At 31.5% G+C, this 24,187-nt stretch overlaps 1 protein-coding gene and 1 long non-coding RNA gene across 2 annotated transcripts; both read left to right on the top strand.

Annotated features, from left to right (window-relative positions):
- Positions 1–562: 562 nt before the first annotated feature.
- On the top strand, positions 563–6,959 carry LOC123215605. Its single transcript, XR_006502121.1, has 4 exons — positions 563–1,000; positions 2,238–2,300; positions 6,268–6,328; positions 6,762–6,959. It is a non-coding gene; the product is annotated as an uncharacterized LOC123215605 (long non-coding RNA).
- A 7,801-nt stretch (positions 6,960–14,760) lies between these two features.
- LOC123216337 (homeotic protein knotted-1-like) lies at positions 14,761–21,123 on the top strand. The gene is made up of 5 exons (XM_044636769.1): positions 14,761–14,888; positions 15,030–15,124; positions 15,322–15,425; positions 20,643–20,858; positions 20,953–21,123. The coding sequence occupies exons 1-5, from the start codon at positions 14,761–14,763 to the stop codon at positions 21,121–21,123; spliced, it is 714 nt and encodes a 237-aa protein (XP_044492704.1).
- Positions 21,124–24,187: the final 3,064 nt, after the last annotated feature.

Raw genomic sequence — 24,187 nt, 5'->3', positions numbered from 1 at the left:
TGCAAAACCAAGTAGAATATAAAATTACAAGCATTATAAGTGATCATGAAAAAGAATTTGAAAATTTATATTTTGAAATATTTTACAATAAGCATGAGATTGAACATAATTTTTTGGCATTGATGACACCTCAAGAGAATGGAGTTATTAAGAGAAAAAATAAAACACTTATAAAAATGACTAGGACCATATTGTGTGAGTACAATTTACCAAAGTATTTTTTGGGTGAAACCATTGACACATCATGCTACATTATAAATAGAGTCATGATTAGGTCAATCTTCAAGAAAACTCCAAATGAGTTATTTAAAAGGAAAAAACCCAATATTGCATACTTTCATCCCTTCGGATGTAGATGTTTTATGTTCAATAATGGTAAAGATAACTTGAGAAAATTTGATACCAAATCGAATAAAACAATTTTCTTAGGTTACTTTACCACCTCCAAAGGACTTTCTTAGTTTAAGGATCTATACATATGGTATTTGATGAATTTTCTAAGTGTGTAGAAAATAGAAATGAAGATAAAGTCATTGTGCTCATGGAAGACCTATAAATGAAAACTAATGTCAACCAAAAGAAGATCATCAAGTTGAGGTTGAAGAATAAGAAGACGAATTTATGCAACCTTAAGAACTATAAAAAGATTCTACACATCCAAAGGTGAAGGATGAAGTGAAGGAAGAAAAGATCATCAGAGATCCTACCCAAGGAGTGAGGACAATAGCTTCATTGACAAACACTTGTCAGTTTGTGGCATTTTTGTCACAAATAGAGCCTAAAAAAGTAGAGAAAGGTGTTGACGATGAGAGTTGGGTATTTAAAATGCAAGAATAATTAGATTAATTTGAGAGAAACAAAGTTTGGGAACTAGTTCTAAGGCTAACGGATCATCCTGCCATTGACACAAAATGGGTATACCGAAACAAGACAGATGAAGTCAGTATTGTTGTAAGAAGCAAGGTTGGACTAGTTGTTCAAGGCTACTTTCAAGAGAAAGGTATTGATTTTGATGAAACTTATACTCTCGTACTAGATTAAAAACTATTAGAATATTACTTGTTTATGCATTCCATTTAGACTTTAAATCATTTCAAATGGACGTTAAAAATGTCTTTTTAAATGGTTTTATGCAAGAGGAAGTATATGTTGAACAACCTTTTGGTTTTGAAAATAATGAATTTCCAAACCATGCTTTCAAACTCGTAAAAACTCTTTATGGATTAAAACAAGCTCCTAGAGCTTGGTATGAAAGATTGAACACTTTTCTTAGTTAAAATGATTTTACAAAAGAAAAGCTAGACACCACCTCATTTATAAAAAGACATAAGCATGATGTTTTAATAATTCAAATTTATGTGGATGATATCATCTTTGGTGTCACTAATGAATCCCTATATAGAGAGTTTTCTAAGATGATGCATGGAGAATTCAAAATGAATATGATAGGAGAGCTCAACTACTTCCTTGATCTTTAAATCAAACAACTTAAGGAGGGAATTTTGCTCAACTAATCAAAGTATATGAATGTCCTCCTCAAAAGATTCAATATGAGTGATGCAAAATAACAACTCACTCTGATAAACACCTCAATCATGTTAGATGTGGATAAAATAAGTAAAAATGTTGATATTAAATCATATAGAGGCATGATAGGTGCGTTATTTTATTTAATGACATCAAGGCCCAATATCATGTTTAATGTATGCATATGTGCTAGGTTTCAAGCTAATCCCAAGGAAACACACTTAAGTGTCGTGAAAAGAATTTTTAGATACCTTAAGGGCACCTTAAGCATTGGTTTATGGTATCTTAATGGGTTATTATTCGAATTAAGGGAATTTTTTGAAAATTGATTTCGGGGGATATAAGATTGATACGAAAAACATTAGTGGCACTAGTCAATTTTTAGGAAACATATTGGTCCCATGGTTTTCAAAGAAACAAAACTTATTGGCAACTTATACTACAAAAGCTGAATACATTTTCGCAGCTAGTTATTATGCATAACTTTTATGGATAAGTTAACAATTAATGAACTATGGTTTTGAAATGAAAAATATTCCAATAGTTTATGATATTACAAGTGCCTTCCAACTTTCTAAAAATCCTATTTTGCGTTCTATAACAAAATATATAGACATTAAACATCATTTTTGCATGATCATGTTAGCAAGGGTGATATCAAAATTGAATTTATTGATACAACTAATCAATTTGTTGATATTTTTACCAAGCCATTTGATAAAGATAGGTTTTGCTTCATAAGAAGGGAGCTTAAGATGATCAATGCAAACCAAGTAAGTGCATAATGTTTTCATCTCTATGATTCATGTTTGCAATGATTTTTAATGCAACATTGATTGAGTTTTTGATATGTATGCTACTTGAATAAAATGTGAATGTTGTGATTATTTGAAAATGCATTGACATTTACATGACATAAACGCTTAACGTGAATTTGAATCGAATCAATTCAAACTTGTATTCAAAGTTGATTAAATATTGAATTATATCAAATGTCTTTGATTCGGTCACAATATCCAAAATTCATGTTTTGAGATATTATGGTCATTGCAAAATTGAATTTCTTTTTTTGCAAAAATTTCTTCTAAAAGGCTTGCATGAACCTGCCATTTATGGTCCAAGTTACCATCAATAGGCTCAACCAAATTTCTAAAAATGTGTCCGAATATAAGTCAGGATCGATTGATACACAATCGGCTCCTATGTTAAATTTTTGAATTTTCCTTTTTGGCACAACTGGCATGCTCAATTGGAGCCACCTATTTCACCCTGTTCGTAAAAAAGAAATCATTATCTTCTAGTTGATAATCTATGCATTCACACCCGACATGATTTTCAAATTAAAAAAAATTATTATATATATCCTTTATTTTAGTTAAAAAAATTCATTATATATATAATTTATTTTAGTTTTAAAAATTCATTATCATATGTTTTCTTTGTGTGACACGATTGGCATGCACAAAAAGTGCTTCACATGCCGCCTATGCCAGTGCCCTTTATTAAAAGGGAAAAGTGCTTTCCTAATCGACATCTTCTTGCACCATAACTTTCCTATTTTTTTCTTTTTCCAAAATCACTAACTTCTCTTCTTGTCGACAACTATTCTCCCCAAAATCTCTTCCTTTTTCTTGCTAAAAACTCGCACGAAGGATAACATATTAATTTATATTCATATCATTATTCAACATCTCTTCACCATTTTTTGCATCATTTATCACCTTAACAAAGATTTTTCTCCATGGATCCTTAATCTTGTTGATAAGTCTTCCATCTCATAAGTTCTCAAACTTTTTTAGTCTTTGTGCTCCAACTTCATCAATGGGTCTAAGAACTAAGAGAACAAAGGGTGCAAGTACCTTTCATTCTACTCTTTTTAAAGTTGTTCCCTATGATATTGTTATTGGAATGATGAACCAAAGAAGTGTTTGCATGCAATTAAGCATAGAAATATTTATATAGGTAAAAGTGTTTATTTGTCTATCCTAGATGAAATTAGAATTGCAAATGAGTTTATGGAAATAGTAAACACAATTAAGTGGAAGAATTTATTTTTCATGAGATTTCATGCTTACAAGAATCTGGTATATAAGTTCTATAACTCTTTAAAGTTGCAAACAAATTCCAGAGATAACATTATGGACTTTACTATGAGTTTTAGACTATGAGGATCGTACAATCACTCAAAAAATGCTTAATACATGGTTAGAATATGACTATGAAGGGATGTTAAATACCCCATCAAACTTTAATCAATCTGATGCTTGGATTGTATTAAGAGGAAGGGAAACATATCATTCACATCTTTCAAAATAAAGGAAATTGGATAATCAGTGTACAGAGTACTTCATAGGATTATCACCTACACTTTGAATGCTAGAACAGATTTAAATGGATTAGTCTTTGTTCAAGATTTAAAGTTGATGTTTGCTACTCGCCATAGAATACAAGTTGATACTACTAGATAACTAATACACAAATTGTACTACATTAAGAATGATGATCATGCCATTCAATTTGGGATACTCATATCATTCATTGCATAAGAATTTGAGTTAAACTTAGAAGCAAAAAATCTAAACCACTGCATCTAATTCAAAGATCCTGACTATTTTACTGCCCAATCCTTAGTAAAGATGGAATCACTGGAAAGGAATCCATAAGGAGGTAACATGTAACACTTATAAGGAGGTAACATGTAACACCCATAAGTAAACCTGAAGGCATTTTAGTCTTTTTTTATATTTAGAATTATATTTGGAGTGTCATTAAATGGATTTATAATGTGAACAATTATGCATTACAAGAGTGACATTCGTTCGTACCTGAAAAGGGTAAGAAAGTCACTTCACATGAGTGTGTGAAACTTGTTAATTAAAAAAAGGCATACGCATGTGTATCGTGACTAGGCAGGATTTGTATTTAAATGTAAGGTTTGATCATTTTGAGAGAATTTTACCCTAGTAGCCGCCTAACCCAAGGAGTAAAAAGGGAAAAGAGAAAAAGAAGGATCATAATCATTAGAGAGGAGCCTACAATCATCAGAATCCATATAGCAACACCAAGAACTTGCAAGCTATGGAAGCCAAGTCAGTATGGCGACTTGTCAGCTTATTTCTCTTTAAGACAATTGTTATGATCTATGGTTACAATCTATTGCTTATATTAGGCTATTAAGGACGATTAGAATGTGTTTTGCTAAATGACTTTAGCTTGTAAACTTTATTATTATGACAGTAACATGATTAATACATATTCAAAAGTTGGTTCGTATATTCATCATGATAGTAAGTGATGTCTCTGAAATTTTTAGGAGTAGTTTTATTGATTGAATGGTACTAATAGGAAATGAAATATTAGGGTAGTGAACTATTTTGATAAGTTAAAACTACATATAAGAATGATATTGAACTTGAATTAATATCTTAAGCATGGTTATATGATATGTTAGAATATATAACTCTAGGATGTTTAAACTCATGTTTAGAGCCTTGGTATATGTGTCTTTAGTTCAAAATAAGTAATTTCATAATTTTTGCATGCTCATTCTAAAAAAGGGCATATATAGTCATGTGGTATGGAACACACACCCATATGTGACTTTCTAAAAGTGGACAAATATGAGAATGAAGAATGACTAAATAGAATCAAATCAGAGAAACATTCATTTTTTACCAAGTATACCTGTTTATTTTGTCTAAGAAGAAGCATAAGAAGGTAAATTAAGAGTACACCTATGTAAGAAGAGACAAGGGATGTCTGTGTAAGATATTTGTAATAAAATAAAAAGACTATTTTACCCGTAAGTTAAATGTAAAGATGAGGAAGAAGAAAGAAACATAATAAAACACCTTAGCAGATAAATTAAAATAGTTAAAGATAAAAGAAGTGTCTAACTATGTGAAAGACAACACATGACCTTGATCGAGTCAGATCTGGGTCAAAAATAAAAAAAGTTAAGGCAAGTGATTCACATCAAGATAACCACTAGTTGTATGCGTAAATGTAAGATTTGTGAAAGCAATAGGGATAGATATCTATAAGATGCATCATGCACTCGACTCGAAGGCACATAACCACTCAGTTTATTCAAATATGCATGATAAAGATTATGGCTTCTTAGATATTTCTTCACATGGTCAGTGGGATGCATCACATATATACCTACAATAAAGGTCATCCCAAGATGGTTTAAACAGTAGTTCTAATTAGCTTATGTGATAAAGGAAGAGACTACTACTAAATTATTCCTATATGACTAGGGTGTCCTAGATAGCTAGCCGAATAGACTGTATAACATGTGCATAAGGCAGGATCGATAATGGCATGCAAGGTGTCTTATGTTTTCTCGAGGGTATCAGATATATCAATATCAGCTTAGGCCTTAATAACCTTTATGGATGGCTTATGTCAGAGCACGAGAGTGTCGAGTTGTGACCATATAAAGATTCACAAATAGTATGACACGTGCACAAGGCTATATATTGAGTAGACATGCAAGGTGTTATTTGTTTTAATTAGGGCATTAGAGATGCTAAGATTAGTTTAGGCCTTATTAGTTTGTGTGAGATGATCGATGTATACAAGACATAAGGATGTCAAGAATAGACAAATAGGTAAGGTAAAAAGCCAGAAAACATCTGCTTTAGCCACAAGTATATTTAATGATAGAACACCTGGATTTTAGTTTTATGCTTTGTGCATAGTTTCACTCACACATTCATTTTTGTGGTTTTGTAGGTTGAGACGAGTAGCGAGGTATGTGGAGGAGTCAGCGGTCTAGAAAAGTTGTTGCATGAGGGTGAGAAGCAAAATCATCATTTTTAAAAATTATCTACTACATGTGTTTTCGTTTCCATTGATGCACTGTAGAGATTCTTAGTTACTTTTAGACATTTATTTTTTAATAATGAAGGGTTTATTGCATTTAAAGCATTTATCCAATTGACAAATTTTTTCACGCAAGGTGTCATTTGTTTTCATTAGGGCATTAGAGATGTTGAGATTAGTTTAGGCCTTACTGGTTTGTGTAAGATGATCGATATATATAAGACACAAGGATGTCGAGAATAGATGGATAGGCAAGGTAGAAAGCCAAAAAACATCCGCTTTAGCCATAAGTATATTTAACAATGTAACATTAGAATTTTAGTTTTATGCTTTGTGCATAGTATCGAGATGTCACCAACTTCCAAAGTGTTTTCACTCACACATTCATTTTTTTGGTTTTTTAGGTTGAGACGAGTAGCGAGGTATGTGAGGGAGCCAATAATCTAGTTGAGCTGTTGCATTAGAGCGAGGGGCAGAATCATCATTTTTAAAAATTCTCTTATGTATGTGTTTTTGTTTCCATTTATGCACTGTAGAAATTCTTAGTTACTTTCAAATATTTATTTTGTAATAAAGAAAGGTTTTATTGCATTTAAAGTATTTATCTAGTTGACATATTTTTGCATTCTTTTAATTATAAGTGAATTAATTACATGCTCTTAAATTTCATTGTCTTTAATTAAGAAATCAAGCAATGCATGTTTCTTTAGGCCATATTCTGTGTAAGGGTATGTCTCTAGAAAATGGTGTTACATTTATGGTATCAAAACATGATTTTGGAACCCAAAAAGGTGTTAAGTTCTAGTGTGTCTTCCAGTGGTGCTAAATCATTCCAAGCAAATATGTTAGCAATGCAAAATTCATTCCAGTCATGACTCCAGAAGAAAATTCCAGTTGTGTAAAATTTATTCCAGTCACGCGCTTTAATCCTTGTTTAACTGTGCAAAATGCTTTGCCAACCATACATTTTAAGTAGTTAGAGTGTAATGTCCAGTAATACTTCAATTATGCCAACCGTGCCCTTTGTAAAATCAAGTCAGTATATCAATCGTGTACAAGTTGGCATGAAAGTCGTTCAAGCTTTTGGAATTTTTACAAAAACAATGAAATGAAGTAAGCCTTCTGTGCTAAGAAAGTGTCACACATGTTTAGTACATTTAAAGCTATCCATTGGGAACTCTGACCAAGATTGACTTAGCCATAAAATTCAGATGCCAATCATACTCTTTAAACATGCCAACCATGCCTATGGATTTTTAAGAGCAAAACATCGTTTTTAGCACATAAATGACTATTTTTGTCAAAGCAACTCAAGCTCAAGAGAAACGTTGCTCAACCTCGTCACTCAATTTCTATAAATTGAGCTCTATTTAAAGAGTGGAAGGTTACACACACATAAGAAAGAAAAATGAAATAGAGAAAATCTTGTTATTCTCTCTCTTTGCTTATTCTCTGTTCCTTTCTTCAAATCTCTCACTAAGTTTGAACTCATATATTTGAGAGTATATTTGTGCAAAACTCATACTTCTAGCCTTTATAAGGTATTTAAAACTCAAACCTCTATATTTCAATCACTTGTGGGTGAAATCCCATATCAACTAGTGTATTGGATGTAATCTCAGACAAATTAAGTGTAAATAAGTTTTTCAAGTGATAGTAGAACTCCAAAGCAGTTTGCTTGGAAAAATAGATATAAGAGGCTTGCAAGAGAAAGCTTTTAACCACTCTAAATTGAGCTTTTCTAAACTCTACTATTTATTTAAGCTCTTATTAATTGTTTATTGTTTGTTGATTATTTGTATTAATTGCTTGTATGCATTAAATTTTTCATGCTTATTTATTTTGTTGAAATTAATTATTTGATTACTCTTGTGAATAAATTTGGTTTGTTTAAAAGAATTCATTTTTTTTAAAGAACCTATTCACCCCATTTAGATTAATTTTAGCCATTCAAAATAGTTTTTCAGTGTCAAACCTAAAAAATAGATACGCAGGCTTAATTTCACACCCTAACTTGATCTTTATAGGTTTCCACCATATCAACGGTTTTCCATGACATATACATCAGGTATTAAGCATCTTTAAACTAACAATAATGCCATAAACAGAATACACCGATCAAACATGTGATTTGCCTAATTTCACACATTATAATTGCAAGTATAATCAGTCAATAAACTACAACATTACACCAAAGAAAAATCATCAAAAATAACCATCACTATGGATGTCATATCCTCTACCCAAAACTACACATATACTTGTCACATCTCTCGATTCAATCATAAAGTATATAAGAACTTGTGAACATAAAAATACTCAATTCAACAGTCAACTATTCGATTCATCATATAAACTTGATTGGCATGGGAAAGAACCATAGTCCATCTTTAGCAAAATCATAATTATAGAAGTATGAGAGCCCTACTTCCTCTAAAATCTGTTGCCTAAAAACTTGGTTTAACTCTCTCTTCCCTTATTTTTCCTATAATAACCACCATCTTCTTTGTCAAAAAAATATGTCAGAACTGCCACCAAGAATAAAGGAAATTCTCAAACCTCTTTTCTATCTCTTTTTACAAAAGGTTTGTACATTTGGTTAGGGATAAAATTCCCTAAAACACAGCTAACTTACCAAATATAAACTAGTAGCTCGTAACACCACACATGGGTGTGTGCCTTCATCGCACACGACCATATGTCACTTGAATTCAAATTATCATAATGCATGTCTATTCTAGCTAATGTGACAATTGATACCCTGTTATAACCATCCCATACAGGGTATCTTCTCTTTGCAATTTCATACTTTATCATTAAATTCATGCCAACTCACTAAAATATCAACAATAATCATAGAAATGACTATAATGCCCTTGAAATGTTACCTATGGGGTTACAATTCCTCTCCCTTATTAGAAATCTTTCCTCAAAATTTGTTAGAAACAACTTAGGATACTTTTCTCTCATATCCTGCTCCGTCTCTCAGGTACATTCTTCAACTTTGTGGTTCCTTTGAAGCACATTTGCCAAGGGAATTTGTCAATTCCTAAGCTACTTGATCCTTTTATCTAAAATCTAAACCATTTTTTCACATAACTTAAATCATCTCTGAAAGATCACTAGTATATTTACAAAACAACAAAAAATAATAGACAGATATTTAAGTTTTTAAAAAATAATGATAAAAACTTGAGAAAAGAGAAAACTTTCGGTTAGAATAAGTCCTTTGACCTAAACTTTTTAAACAATTACTTCCACAAGTATTTTGTCTATAATCATTGGCTTCTGAAGTAACTAATATTGGTGGGCGAATTTTCTTCAATTTCATTGAATTAAATACAATTAATTCTTTTTATTTCCAAACATTTTTGAGTGATTGATGTATTGTGTCCTTTCAATCTATTTGTTGTAAGATAAATCAGGTTCTAATTTCTGGTGGATGACAATGGCCTATAATGATGTTTGAATTACTTCACTGAGTTTCAAGTTCTAACATAACAAATGCATTCATATGTTAATTGGTAGATGCAAAATGGGCATCGGGGGGAATTGTCCTTTTTCTCTACTGCTAAAGTAATGTTGCCTCTTGCAATCAAATATATCTTCTTGGAAGTTGGTTTGGCTTATTTTAGAATAAATAAAACTCATGCCAAGTGTAATTCATTTTTACACTTGGCATCCTCATGTTAAACTTAAAGATCTACTTATCACGTGAGTACTCATCATTTTGTCGTTTTAAAAAGATTTAATCATCATTGGAGCTTAATGTTGTGTCACATTCTTCTGTTGTATTTTTGAATTCTGATTGGATTCTCGCAATCTTTTCCAAGTATACGTAGTCGTCCATCCAATAATATAATAGCTCGAAACTTTTAGTACTAGTACCAATCAAATTTGCCGATTGTGCTTTTGCTTAATATATTAGTTCTTTTATTTAGCATGGGATGGATTTTTTCTTTTTAAAACTTGATGTAAGAGAGAAGCTATTGTTCTTTCTAATTGCAACAACAACCTTTTATATTTGCATGGAAATCGATTATGATTTCATAATTAAATTTATTTTTATTTGCATATAAAAAGCCACGCACAACTTTGGCTAATAATATTGGCAACTATTATTTTTAAAATTTCAAAGCACAAATTACCTTTTCAAAGATGTGATTACCACATTTAGTTACTCTCATCTTCCCTTTTGTTTTCTATTATGCTTCAGTGGATTCTCATTACTCATCTTTTATAAAATTAGGAATTCTTTATATAAATTAAAGAAGAAAAGAATAAAAAAGATTCTTTAGGCATGCTACCATTCCGGAGATCCAGTTGTAAAATATATTGGCATAAATTCACTTGGTTGGATTGTGTTAATTAAGGTGTCCATTTTTCAGGCTACTATTCTTATAAAACTATTGGGATTAGCCTTTGATGTTTTAGCTTGTTTTAACATTTTGTTTCATATAATATATATAGTTTACTTGAATGATTATAATGGTACTTTCTCTAAATTAGCAAATGTTTCTTTTAGGTACTTTCTCCTGATAATTTTAGTTTCAGATTATTATAGATGGACTAGCCATCCCTTCAGTAGTGATTCCAAGACTTGTAGTTAAATAATTTTTTTTATCCTGAAAGTCTTACCATTTCTTAGGTTCAATTTCCTTCATCAACTACCCTTCCAAACTTAGAATTAAAACTTAAGAAAGTAAATGTGCAAGAGGGAACTTTTGTCTTGGTCATTATGGACTCATGGTACTGTAACATGTGAAAACTTCCTGTTTCTCTTTAAGTGAGCTTCATGTTTAATAGTTAATTTTTTTTCCCTTCTTTATCATTTTAAGTAGGGAAATATATTTGTAGGCAGTTAACAGGATAATTTCTCACAAATGAATGTCTTGTGAATTTGTAAACATGGCTTGATGGCATGGTGATTATGACGACATTGCTTTATATTACAAGTTGCCCTAAACTTTGTTATGTTTTTCAATTGTATTGAACGAATGCTTGTTATGTATGTGGAAGATGCAAAAACCTTGATAACACGTGGTTTTGATTAATTTTTAAGGCAGTTAAGCTGAGAATTAATACTTAGTCAAGTAGTGGCCTTGCTGCGATATGTTTATGGGAAATTTAAATTTTTACCCTTATTTTAATCTGTGTATACATATATGCCACTCATCTCAAAGTTTAAACAAATATACCACAACAGTAATCTACTTTTCTAAAATACCCCTCTTGACGCACCCTATGCAGAAATTCTCTCTTTTTTGTCTCTGTAACTTTTTCTCTCTTCTTCCTTAGCCTTCAAGTGAGGAAGGAATCTCTGCAACATGAAAAAAAATTCTTCAACAGAGAAGACACATGATTGAACAATCAAACTCGTGAGAAAACCATTATAAAGGATTCAACTTGAACACCGGGGAGAAAGAGACAAAATTTGTTAAATTTATTAAGAGAATTAACATTTGCTGTAAAGATTTCATAGCAAAATCATCCATATTCAAGCCAGTCTTGATTCAGGCCCATGTGTTATGTGTTTTCTTTATAAAAACTTTAAAATGAAATAAGTACGGTAGATTCATGTTAATGACTTTATGTAAAATTTAATTTTGTTGTGATTTCATATTGTTAGATTGTTTAATGTTGTTATTTCATGTTGTTTATATTATTTAAAGTTGTTATAACGTTGTTTAATGTTGTATTGATGGTTATAAAATACGAAAATTTAGGCTTGAAAAAATTCCAGAAGAAGAACAAGTTGGCGTTAACGTCATCCCCCTTGGCCCTACTGAATTTTTTTATTTTTTCTGTTTTTTTCCATTGCACTCAATTCCTTTATTTTTTATGTTTGTTTTTTTCAATTTGATGCTATTGTGTGTATTGTTTTCCTTGTCTTGACAGAGAGTTGCATAAAAAATTACAAAATTACCACTGTTGTTTTCTTCCATTTTTTATTATCTTGTCTTGATCAATATTTATACATCACTTGATGATATGATAGTTTAATATGTTATAAATATGTATGTATGAAGCTTGGTTACACTGGTATTGTATTTGGGGCTTAATTTAAAAAAATTGTAAAGTAGTGCAATTTAGAGTTTTTATGTTTTTAGATTTATTTTTAGTCAAGATAGAAAAAACTGCATTTAAGATTTGCTATGAAGACCAATGGATTGAAGGTGATGATAATGTGACAAGATATGTTGGCAGGAATAAGAGAGGGATGTGTATTGACACGAACAATAATTTTGAATGATTCATTGCGAGAATAAGCTATCGAACTGTGTAGGTTGGGTCAGTACATATTACTCTACTGAATATTTATATAGGGTGTATGGAAAATATATTAATCCACTAGGGGATCAATTAACTTAGGCACTATCAAATATGCCTACGATTTATCCTTGAGTGATAGAACAATGATGATTCGGTCATCCTTCCAATCATGCAAGAAAACCTTCATAAGGAAAGGAAGTTCAACAACAAAACTACAGCCGATGTCATCAGCCTGGCTATATTCACTTGAATTGTTTGAGTCCAGATCCAGTGCCCGTGGTTAGGCTCGTCTCGCACATCAAGTAGAGCATGAGGACAAGGTCGTCGTAGTCACGGTGCAACCAATATGACCGAATAGGCTATCATAGTTAATTTTTTGATTGCGTTTGATATTATAATTTTAATTATATATATATTGTATATTTAATTTTTTGTAATTTATCTATTGGGTCTTATACAAATTTTAATATTTTAATTTTTTGTGTTTAAGCTCTTACATGTACGCGATGACAATGGATCAAAACAGCATAATGGAATTACTATGATATTTATTTGTTATTGTTTATTTTATGTATATATTTGATTTTTATTATATCATACTATGTATTTCGTATTAACATATTTTATTAATTAGTTTTATTTCATAAATAAGCATTAAGAAATCATCAAAAGGAAGTTATGATTTATGCTGCAAATACATCAGTAAAACAATAATAAAATGACATCCAATTCATACGCATGCCTGCCCACCCACGCCTTAATCGAATTCCTGGAAACCTACATTTTCACAATTCAATTGAATTTAATAAATACAATCAATTAAATAAAGTCTGGTAACATATAAACAAACTCGTAAACCCTAAATATTTACTAAGGGCCCTCATTTGGAATATGGTTGTGGCCACACGCATTATTAGTCTCTTAAAATGTTTCGATGTGAAATTAAATGGCCGATCTTGAGTAAGGTATTCCATAAACATAAGTAAAAAAATGTCATAGTTTTTGCTTCTTACATCTTGTTTTGGCACGTCATGAACACACCTGTATTGTAACATTGGTGGAGTAGCTGGTGATTGAATTCCCTTTGATGTATAAAATTACTCGCCTTCATTAGGTGTGTCAATGTCCTATATGACATCATTAACTTTTTCACTCTCTCTAAGCTAGTGGTATATTGAGCAAAGTCGTATACATACAACTTCCAATCGTTGATATCCAATACACCATATACCTAATGTTGGTTATCGATGTTGAGGGGAATAAATACCTGTCAACTAATGAAGAGAAATAAGTACAGTTACCAATCATCAAATATATTGTAAACGACTTACAGTTATAAACTACCTTGTCAACATTACTCCATGGCTGAAAGAATTCAGTGGATTGTACACATGAGACGCTATTGATTTGATCTAGGAAAAATGAGGGTCACTCCAATTTGCACCTAACCATTTGAACTTATCGTAGCACTGTGGGAGAAATGCAATGAACTGGGTCGAAACAATCATCCAATTACCATTTGAAAAAGATTTATGGTGTATTCTCATGAAAGCTTTAATGTGTTGTGTACACATAAGTTAGACTATAAGTTGAAAGTGATAACCAACTGCAACTAATACAAAGGAATTGTGCATACCGTGTTTTCCAACTATTGCTCCAGTGTTAGAATTTGGGTGGTTTGCTCATATAGACTGTCATTCCAGTTGGTCTCCCAAGGAAGACACATCGGGTGTTATTATCTAACACATTATAGTACCATAATAAGAACTCTAAGTAGGCATCAACCAATCGCAAGTCCAAATGACAGTCCTCAGGTATGTGCTGTTTGTTCTTTTTTGCTTTCATTGAATCTGGGAATGAACTTACCAACCGTTTTATTTTTTGTAGCACACATTCGAATGTTGACATTTTTTTGTAGTCGTCGGCTTTTGAATAGTTATCGACTGATACTGCTCTTATTGTTAAACATTATCATCCGATGAGTCATCCAACTGCAAAAAAAATTATGGTTATCATTATTTTATAACACAACTAATTGAAATAAAATTTAAGTATAGTAGATAATAACTTGTACTGATCCTGATGCCTAAACATAGAAATCCTCAATCCTTGTAATTTGATTATTTAACGATGACTATAGTTCCTGTATCTCCCCATAAAACACCAATGCCTATTGCCGCCACTGCTCCTGCAGCTCTCTACGAAACATCGATACTTGTTACTGTCACTACTCTTGCATCCCCCTTTGAAACATCGATGTTTGCCCATGCATCTCTCCACGAATAGTCGATGCATGTCACTCTCACTCCACGTGCATCATTGTAACATGTTGGTCTAATTACTATTGTATCTGAGAGCTAATGCCTCTTTCATGTTCCATTAAAATTTGTTGAAAACAGTCATATGATACACCATTATACGATATCCCGTGAAGGGGATGACACTGTAAAGGGGATACATGTACATTATCAGAGGCCTTATGTGACTCTCAGGGGTATGCAATGTAAGAGGATGATACCTGTAGAGGGGATGCCTGTCTAATACGAGAAATCTCAAGAACAACAGGTCGAGGTCCTCATGATGAAGATATTCGTATGAAAGTGATGAAGAACTATGAAAACCCTTTAGAGGCTGCTTGAAAGGCAACAGAAAGATTCTACTAGATCTTGTCATCATCGTTTGAATCTGTAGACTTATCATTTGATAATGCTAGTGGTGTCTATTCTCACATAAACTTCAGAGCTCAGATGTACCATTCAGAGTTGCGTTCTGTCTCAGTTGAACGTAATGCAGTTGTAATCCCCTTTTGGAATATGAAAAAAATTTATAAAAATTAATGAAATACAAGATGAAATAATAAAATATAAATCTATCAATGAGCAATTTACCAAAGAGGCATCCCAAAGTATCGATATGTCATCCCATATTGGTAATACAATTGTCTTCTATTTAAGGATACGGGGGATTTGATCATTTGCTTCCAAACAGATATAAGGTGATAAATTTTGAATCATCTAATAAATCCAATACTACACAATGTATAATATTTATGGTTAGTATTTACAATCGTCGGTATGAATGTAAACTTTTTTTATTATACGATACTTAGCTAAAAAGCAATCGGGTATCCCAAAATATTATAACTAAGAAGTGAGAGCAGACTTATGTACGACAGATAGTGTTCAACACAAAACTGATATTTGTTATGGATACCCTTTCGCATCGATTCAATTGTTTTATTCCATGTCGTTGTCCCTTATGGGTACCAACTAAATGCATCCAAATTGTCTGCTAAATGCGAAAAACAATCAGGCATTTTGGTTCTGTTGTTCAGCCTTAATAATTCTGTAAATGCATAATACGAGACCATGAACTTCACTGTGTCATCGTCATTGTCTCCCTAAATTTAATCGTCAACTACTTGCTCGATATCTCCATGGGATAACGACATGTGAATGTCCAGGAAGTATTCCTCTCTCAGTTGAGGTATCCACATGCAATCAACGTAGTTGGACACATCCATGTGCTCCTCGAAAATCAGATCAATGACTAACACAAACTCTACAAAGTTGTATCAAAATTGAACACCATTTTTTCTGAACCACACTTCTCTGTCTGGGTTCTCGTGATTAATCATACGAAATAACATCGCTTGAATAAGTATGACACTAAACCGTGGTTTTGCCAAATCTAATAATTGTTAGAAACAAGTTGTTCGAAAAATAGCTCTCTGAGTAAATATTAGTTTATTCTTAATTATAGTCACAGTGTCCATATTTTTCTGAAGCAACATGTGCATTCGAAATCTGTATGCATCATGAAATCTGTACGCCCCTCTTGGTAGTTGATTGCCAATGTCTGAAAATATATATTAATTCGTTAAATTACACTAATGAAAGATTAATGAAAGACAATCATTTTAATCAAACATTAATCAAACAAACTAAATTATCATTATTAAATTAACATGGTTAGCATCAGTTAATGTAACATTAGAATAAAAAAAACTAGAGTTAGCATTATTAAAATGAATTTTTTCATGAGTAACATTTTTTAAAAGAAAGGATTGTTGACAGGCGAAATTGGAATCAAACTTGACAGAAAAAAGATTGGCAGGCTAAACTGGATTATCATTAATATGGTTAGCATCAATTAAAGTAACATTGAAATTAAAAAAACTGAATTATCACTAAATTAATATGGATGACTTCAACTTCATTTCAAAATATTTAAAATGAAATGTTTTATAAAAAGAGTTAAATTTGAGTGTTCATAATATTTGATGTGAGATTACCATTCTTGAGTTTTAAATATCAATTAAGCCACGTTTAAGATTTCAATCACTAGTATATAAAATAAAATCTACTCACTAAATTTGATGGATGGCACAACATACTAAATTTGATGGATGTCAATTAAGCTAAATTTGATGGTTGGTGGTAGAAGGCTTGGCAGAACCGCCAAGTATTGGTGTTTCCGCCAACCTCCCCTATCCATCCTCACACATTTCAATTTAATTTGAAATTAATTTGATTTGAATTTCAAATTAATTCAATTAAATCAAAATTAATTTGAATTTGGACCAAATCAAAATTAACTAGTCTCAATTTACATTGAATTCAGACCTAATTAAATTTGATACGATACAATTATGCGTCTATTTTTATAACAAAACATTACCTGTCATCTAGTCATTGCATCAACACTACTGATGATCAAAAAAGCTGTTCACTGAATTCTCTTCGTTCACGAAAAAACAATCCGACAATCTATGTTATATATGCTATATGGAAACAAGCAAGCAAATATTTTTGTAGAAATTTTGCAAAAGCATGCATATATATGGTAGCAAGGAAGACTTTCACGTGAAAGAAAAATGGAAGCAAACAAGCAAAGTCTTCTATATATTCATTATATTCTCTGCTTGTCAGTGCATTATTCATCCTTATTCATATATATTCATTATAATATTCTTTGCTTATCAGTGCATTATTCATATATATTTATTATAATATTTTTTGCTTGTTGAATACATTGCATTATATTCATATTCTATACAATATATGTAAGATTCTATGCAATATTCTATGTTTTATGTCTCACGCCAAGACCTTCACTGTATGCTCTTCACGGGTGGCTTCAATATGAACATTAATGCCAATCAAAATTTAAGGAGATAAGATCAAGTAAAAAAGAATTGAAATTTAATTTAAAATTTTTCAACTCTAAAATTTTTAAATTCACTTACGTGATCTATGCCATTTTTAAAATTAAATCCATAGTAAGAGGGTTCATCTCACTTCCACCACACTGAAAGTGACATCAATGACTATATCACTATTTTAATTTTTAATTATTATCATATTATATATTATAGTATCATCTCACTATTTCAAATAGTTTTTACTAACACAAAATATTTTTTAAAGTTACAGAAAAAAAAATCTCTATATAGGTAGCGTCAAGATGAGTATTTTGAAAAAATATATTATTATTGTGATATATTTGTTTAAACTTTGAGATGAATAATATATATATATACACAAGTTAAAATAAGTGTAAAAATTTTAATTTTCCTACATTTACTTTTGCTAATAGGACAATCCAACTCTCACCCCATGTTGAAATAGAGACGTTCCAGTTTTCGTAATAGTATCATGGCAATTATCCAATGGCTATAACTCTGTTTGAGTTCGTGGCCATGTGACAAATGGGTTTTTGTTTTGAACAAATTTCATATGAAAAGCCTAGATTATGGATGACTGGATGAGAGAGAGAAATTTATGGGACAACCCCGGGTAAGGCGGGTGGTCGGACTTCACACGCACTCCCGGTGTTCTAGCTGCGAAGCCACCAGCTTTTTGAAGAAATATACAAATATAATAAAGGAAAATGATGATTCAGTTTCATAGACTATCCTTCAGTCCTGCGCCTTGATTCTTCAGGGGGCACTAGGTTCATCTGTTACTGCTCAGTACCTGTCATTTCCATTAGACATATGTTCCCAGTTGTGGGGCTTTGTGCCCAATACCTTGAAGGCCATCACACGTGTCTGACCCTCATGGGTCCAAATCCGTTGCTTCTTTCAGTTTTCTCTCATGGTCAAAAGCTGCAGCCTAGTTTACAACTCATATTTTAGACTATTCACATTCATGCTCCGTATTTTTCTTTACCTCTCTGTATTTAATGAATTCTCACACTCACCTATCGTTCATGTTTGGTTTTCACATTTTTGAAAGGCCAAACGACTATTTCCAACCAAAGGGTGAATGTAAATCCAATCTTTCATTTGGTAATTCTTAAAAAATTTAAATATTTATTAATTTATTAAAATTTATTATTATTATTATTAAACATAAAAATATTTAAAAAATTATAAATTTATTACCTTCCTTTTCTTAGTTTAAAAATTAATAATTTCTCTAGTTTCAAAAAAACTATTTCCCAGTCTTCTCACTCTCATCTTCTAGGCGAGAATGAATTGTTAACCAATTGGAGATCTAACAGATTTGTGCATTGCACAGATTTACGATGCTATACTAATGAATTGTCAATTAATCTCTAATTGACCGATGATTCGTCCTTGTTCGGGAAATAAAAGAGAGGAGGTTGATTGACTTCAATCGCTAAAGAAACAACAATAGAAAAAATACAAATCCTAAAGGGAAAATAATCATTTTTTAAATTTTAGGTTAAGAAGAAATTATTAATTTTTAAACCTAAGAGAATATGATAAATTTATAGTTTTTATTAAATGATGATTTTATCCTGATAATAAAATTTACTATTATGCATTGGCTCCAGTTATTTTTAATAGTTAACTAGATAAAAGTACGTTTGCAATAGTCATGTGGCCTTTTTGAAATTGAACGAGTGAAAACCTTTCAATTTTTTTTTTTGGTAAGTGAAAACCTTTCAACTTTCGGTTACATAAAAGCTAGGCCAATGCATAATAGTAATGGGCTAAAATGGGAAAAGAGACAAGGTAAGTTAGTGTAAGATTTGCTTGGTGGGGGGAGTGGGAAGTGGGGGCCCAAATGGTGGGCGTTAAATATTAACTTTAATTTACTCTGCAAATATGATTTAATGTTCGTGCCATCCTTTCGACTCTCTCTCTCTCTTTTTTCTATAAACGGACATTTCTACGCATTGATCCAATTCCCATGTCTGCTTTTGCTGACGGTGAGCACTGTGCAATCTACCCTAGCCGTTCATCCTTGTCTCTCCAATTCATATGCTATTCTTTTACTTGTGGTCCCTTCTACCTTTACCCCTTTAGCTCAATACTTGTTCCTGGTTATACCCAGACTGAATTTTCGAACTATATTCTTAGGTTAAAATATTTATGACTTTCGAAAATGAATTTAACTCTCTACGTTTTGTTTTCCTTCTTTACTCTGAGCTCTGTATATATAATCTAGGTTTCTAATTTCTTTGACTTCTTCTGGCTAGCTCATTTCGGTTCTATTATAACAGAAAAATAAGGCTGAATGTATTATTAGAGATTAAAATCTGAGCTGTATAATCGTCAAACAATCTTGAGTTTTATGTTGATGGTATCATTTTGCATTTAAATGTGTAATCTTATATCTCTTTTTGCAATGTTTCATGTTTGTAGTTCTGAAACCCATTTCTTCTAGATTTCTGAGGCCCAATTTAATCATATCCATGTTCACACTTCGAAACACTTGCAGATTACCATTACATGCTAACAAACAAGAAATAATCACATCAATATGTGACCATGTTGTGAGGGTTCTTAATAATGTTTGATTGGAGGCCATATTTGATAAACCACACTTGATTTTTGTTTAGTTAACTGGGAATCACAAGTGACTATAGAGGGATTAATACATACCCTAGGTTCAAGCGTACCATTGTGATTGCTATTGCCCCTGAATTATCTGAAGGGAAATTGTAGCTCAGTTAAGCGTATTGAAGATAAAAAAGGTAGTGAATTACTGAAATATAATTGTTGAGTTGACTTTGTACATGGGTAATGCTGTGAGCAGAGGAAGGTGGTGCATCATCAGATGAGGATTACAGACTCTCAAATTCGGGATGAAGATAGAGATCTTAAAAATAAGCTTTTACTTAAGTTTGGAGGTCACATTGGCTCTTTGAAGTTGGAATTCTCAAAGAAGAAGAAGAAGGGGAAACTCCCAAAAGAAGCTCGCCAAACACTCACTCAGTGGTGGAATGTGCACTACAAATGGCCATACCCAACGGCAATAAACCAATTCGCTATTGTTAAAAATTATTATAACAACACTTTTAGGCTCTAAAACTCATTTTTTTTTCTTGTGAATTATGATCATGCAGGAGGGTGATAAGATAGCGTTGGCTGAATCAACGGGGCTAGATCAGAAGCAAATAAACAATTGGTTCATAAATCAAAGAAAGAGACACTGGAAACCAGTGGAGAACATGCAGTTTGCAGTAACGGAAACCTATCTGGGACAACAGTATTTAGCGAGGACTGAATTCAGATGAATTAAATTGCATGCATGTACATGCTTCATCAATTGTATCTTCTGCTCTTTGTAAGCGAGCTTTCTGTATATTCTAATTATATGTGAACTCCACTCTTCTTACATTGAGACCGTCTAGACAAGGAAAAAAATGATTTTATTTTGCTTCATGTATATTTCTAATTCATCAATATTCATCTAGTCAAATGTTATGAAATCTTTTTTGTGCTTCCAAGCAACACTTAAATCTTTGTATGAAAGAAAGATCAACTAATACAAAATAATATTAAATCTTTCTATACTATTCTTACAGTTAATAAAAAGGTTGGGATACAAAAACTTTAAATTTATATCTATCTTGGCACTAGTCATACACAACCTATATTTCAATAGTTTTTGTGACACTAGCTATCACGACTTTCTCCATATTCTAATTTGCTTCTCAGATCCTATATGTATAGCCATATGAACCTTCAATTTCTAATTATAGTAACTAAATTTCTAACTTTTATTTATTTATTTTTTGATATTTTTCTTAAAGAGATATAAACTCAAATTTGCAAGAAAACCGTAGACAAGATCAAATTCTCAAAAAATTAATGTGATTGTTTTTTCAATATCTAAGGAGAAAAAAACAATGAGATATATAGTGCTCGATCAATGGCTTTATAAATATTAAAATCTTTTCTTTTCTTCAAAAAAGAGAAAAAAAAAATAATGGACATTAAATGATTCCAGGACCAGGATTGTAGAGAGGGATTTTTTTTTCCTTCTTCGTATCCACTAAAATTACCAAGATATGTTTGGATGTTCTCATCCGCTAGTCTTAATTCAAAAGAGATTCTGCAATTATAATTTTTTCTGTAATGAAGTAGATTAGAATGTGAATTAAATCTCATCTTATAATAGAAAAGGCAGATAAATAACATAATTAATTCAAGCAGAAGGAATCAAAGAAAAAGGATGAGGTTCTAATTAATACAATCGGACCTTTAAATACGTTTATAGGATGAGGTTCTTTCCCTCTTCCCATTCACAAAAGCTAAGTCTTATCACCATGTAACAGAAAATTTTCTAAAGTTGAATTACTATATTTATAGATTTTTCTGTGTATGTTAGTTTGGCCATATAAATTCTAGAAACTCATATTTTAATTTTTTTTTAAATATGTTTACATATTAAAAAGTGAGAAATATTTCATAAACTAATCCTGAAGTTTGCATTAATTTTAGGTGAACAAAATGTGTGATTTTATCGTAGAGTTACTTTTCACGTATAAACCATTCGATTAGTATGGTTGAATAGAGTAATATAAAAGTGCATGTGAATGTAAAGATCTTCTAGTACACGTGACAACATTAAACAAAATGCAAAAAAAGTGTTTTAAATGGTAAATTTATTAATTGTCACATTATAGCTACAAGTTATGAATCCTACATGCAACTAAAAAGAAGTGAAAAGATGTTAAGTGTTCACACTTAACCTTACATCCTCCTTTTCAATTGAACACAAAAGACAATATATGTTCATCAAAACCAAGAACACGCAGGGGGAGAAACTAGGCCATTTCAGGGTAGGCCCAAACCCACCCGTAACTCCAATTTTATATTTGAAATTCTAATGAAGGCCCACCCTTAATACTAAGTTTCTTTCTCCTCCTTTTTAAGTGCAAAGAAGCCCAAAAACTCCAAATCCCTGACCTATTCACCATATCCCATTCTTCTAACCTTATCGCTTCCAAGAATTTTCAGACCTAAGTTGCAATCCATTCTTCATTTTTCTCTCTCATTATGCATTTGATAAGTTATTGCTCCATTGCTTCTAATTCTAGCTTCCAAGTAAAATTTTTTTTTTTCTGTAACAATTTCACGTTAGAACATCTTGAATGGTTTATTATTTTTGGAATTAATGAGGAATGTTGGTCATAATTGCAATTTTTTTTAGAGTTTATATAATGAGTTTTGATGAAAAAGCAGCAAAAAAATGCAAAGAGAATGCTATTGTTGCTACTAAAAATGCATTTGCTGGAAAAGTTCTTCGTCTTTTCATTACTTTTTCTAAATAAATAGTACATAACTTACAAAATGTTAGTAAAATCAACTGCTATTCAGTTGGATTTAAGTATAGTCATTGAGTTAAACTAACACACATTAACTTGTGTCAAACCTTTACCTAACCCACCTAAAATTATCAACTTTAAAAAAACACAAGTTAATTACAAAAACATTACATCATAGTTACCAAGAAAACATTGTCATTATGTCATATTAATGTTAAAATTCTAATTCAGCTTCCAACTACTGCTAATTCACTGCAACACATCACTTCTCTTTGACATGCTTCTTGGTTATTTCATTTTTCTTCTCAAGTCAAGAAATCTCTTAACACTTAAGGCTTTAGTCAAAACATCAATTATTTGCTTCCTATTTTGCATAGTATGTAATTTTAATGTGTTATGTTTTCCTATGGAAAACTGGATTTCTTACCATTGTCACAACTAATTTGTTATCATAAAAGGTGACGATAGCTTCTTGTTCTTCTTGTAAATCTTTTAAAATTTTTCTAAACAAAATTATCTGGTTCACTGTTGAAGTAGTTGCTACATACTCAACTTCTGCTATTGATTGAGCTACTAGCTCTTGGTTTCTTGAATTCTAGTATATTATCCCTGATCCAAGAGTGAAAATATACCAACAAATGCTTTTAAGATCATCAATTGAACCACTTCAATCACTATCAACATAACTAGTAAGTTTCACTTCCATTTTTCTACTGTGCAGAATGCAAAAGTTACAAGTTTCTTTCACATACCTCAGCAGCCTTTTGCAGCTTTGAAATGAAGCTTACTTGGCTCTTACATAAACCTGGATAGCAAACTTGTTGCATACACGATATCAGGCTTAATTGCTATCAAATATAGTAAACCTATTAAACTTTTGAAAGCACCAGACTTAATCTTCTTAGCTTCATCACTCTTGCTTAATTTCTTATTTTGAGTTAAGGGATTTTCAACACCTTTTGAATTTTCCATACCAAATTTCCTCAAAACTTCATTTGGATATTTCTCTTGACAATTGAAACATTTC

The sequence above is a fragment of the Mangifera indica genome, chromosome 5 (assembly GCF_011075055.1).
Source record: "Mangifera indica cultivar Alphonso chromosome 5, CATAS_Mindica_2.1, whole genome shotgun sequence".
Lineage (NCBI taxonomy): Eukaryota > Viridiplantae > Streptophyta > Magnoliopsida > Sapindales > Anacardiaceae > Mangifera > Mangifera indica.
The sequence above is the reverse complement of the archived record's forward strand: the minus strand, read 5'-3'. Positions and strand labels throughout refer to the sequence as shown.

What these genes read in the sequence shown, in the direction of transcription:
- LOC123216337 (XM_044636769.1), top strand. Translation starts at nt 14,761, where the DNA reads ATGACTATAGTTCCTGTATCTCCCCATAAAACACCAATGCCTATTGCC. An exon ending in TCCCCCTTTGAAACATCGAT is followed by an intron (nt 14,889 to 15,029) that starts GTTTGCCCATGC and finishes TGTTGAAAACAG; the next exon opens with TCATATGATACACCATTATA. An exon ending in GCCTTATGTGACTCTCAGGG is followed by an intron (nt 15,125 to 15,321) that starts GTATGCAATGTA and finishes TTGAATCTGTAG; the next exon opens with ACTTATCATTTGATAATGCT.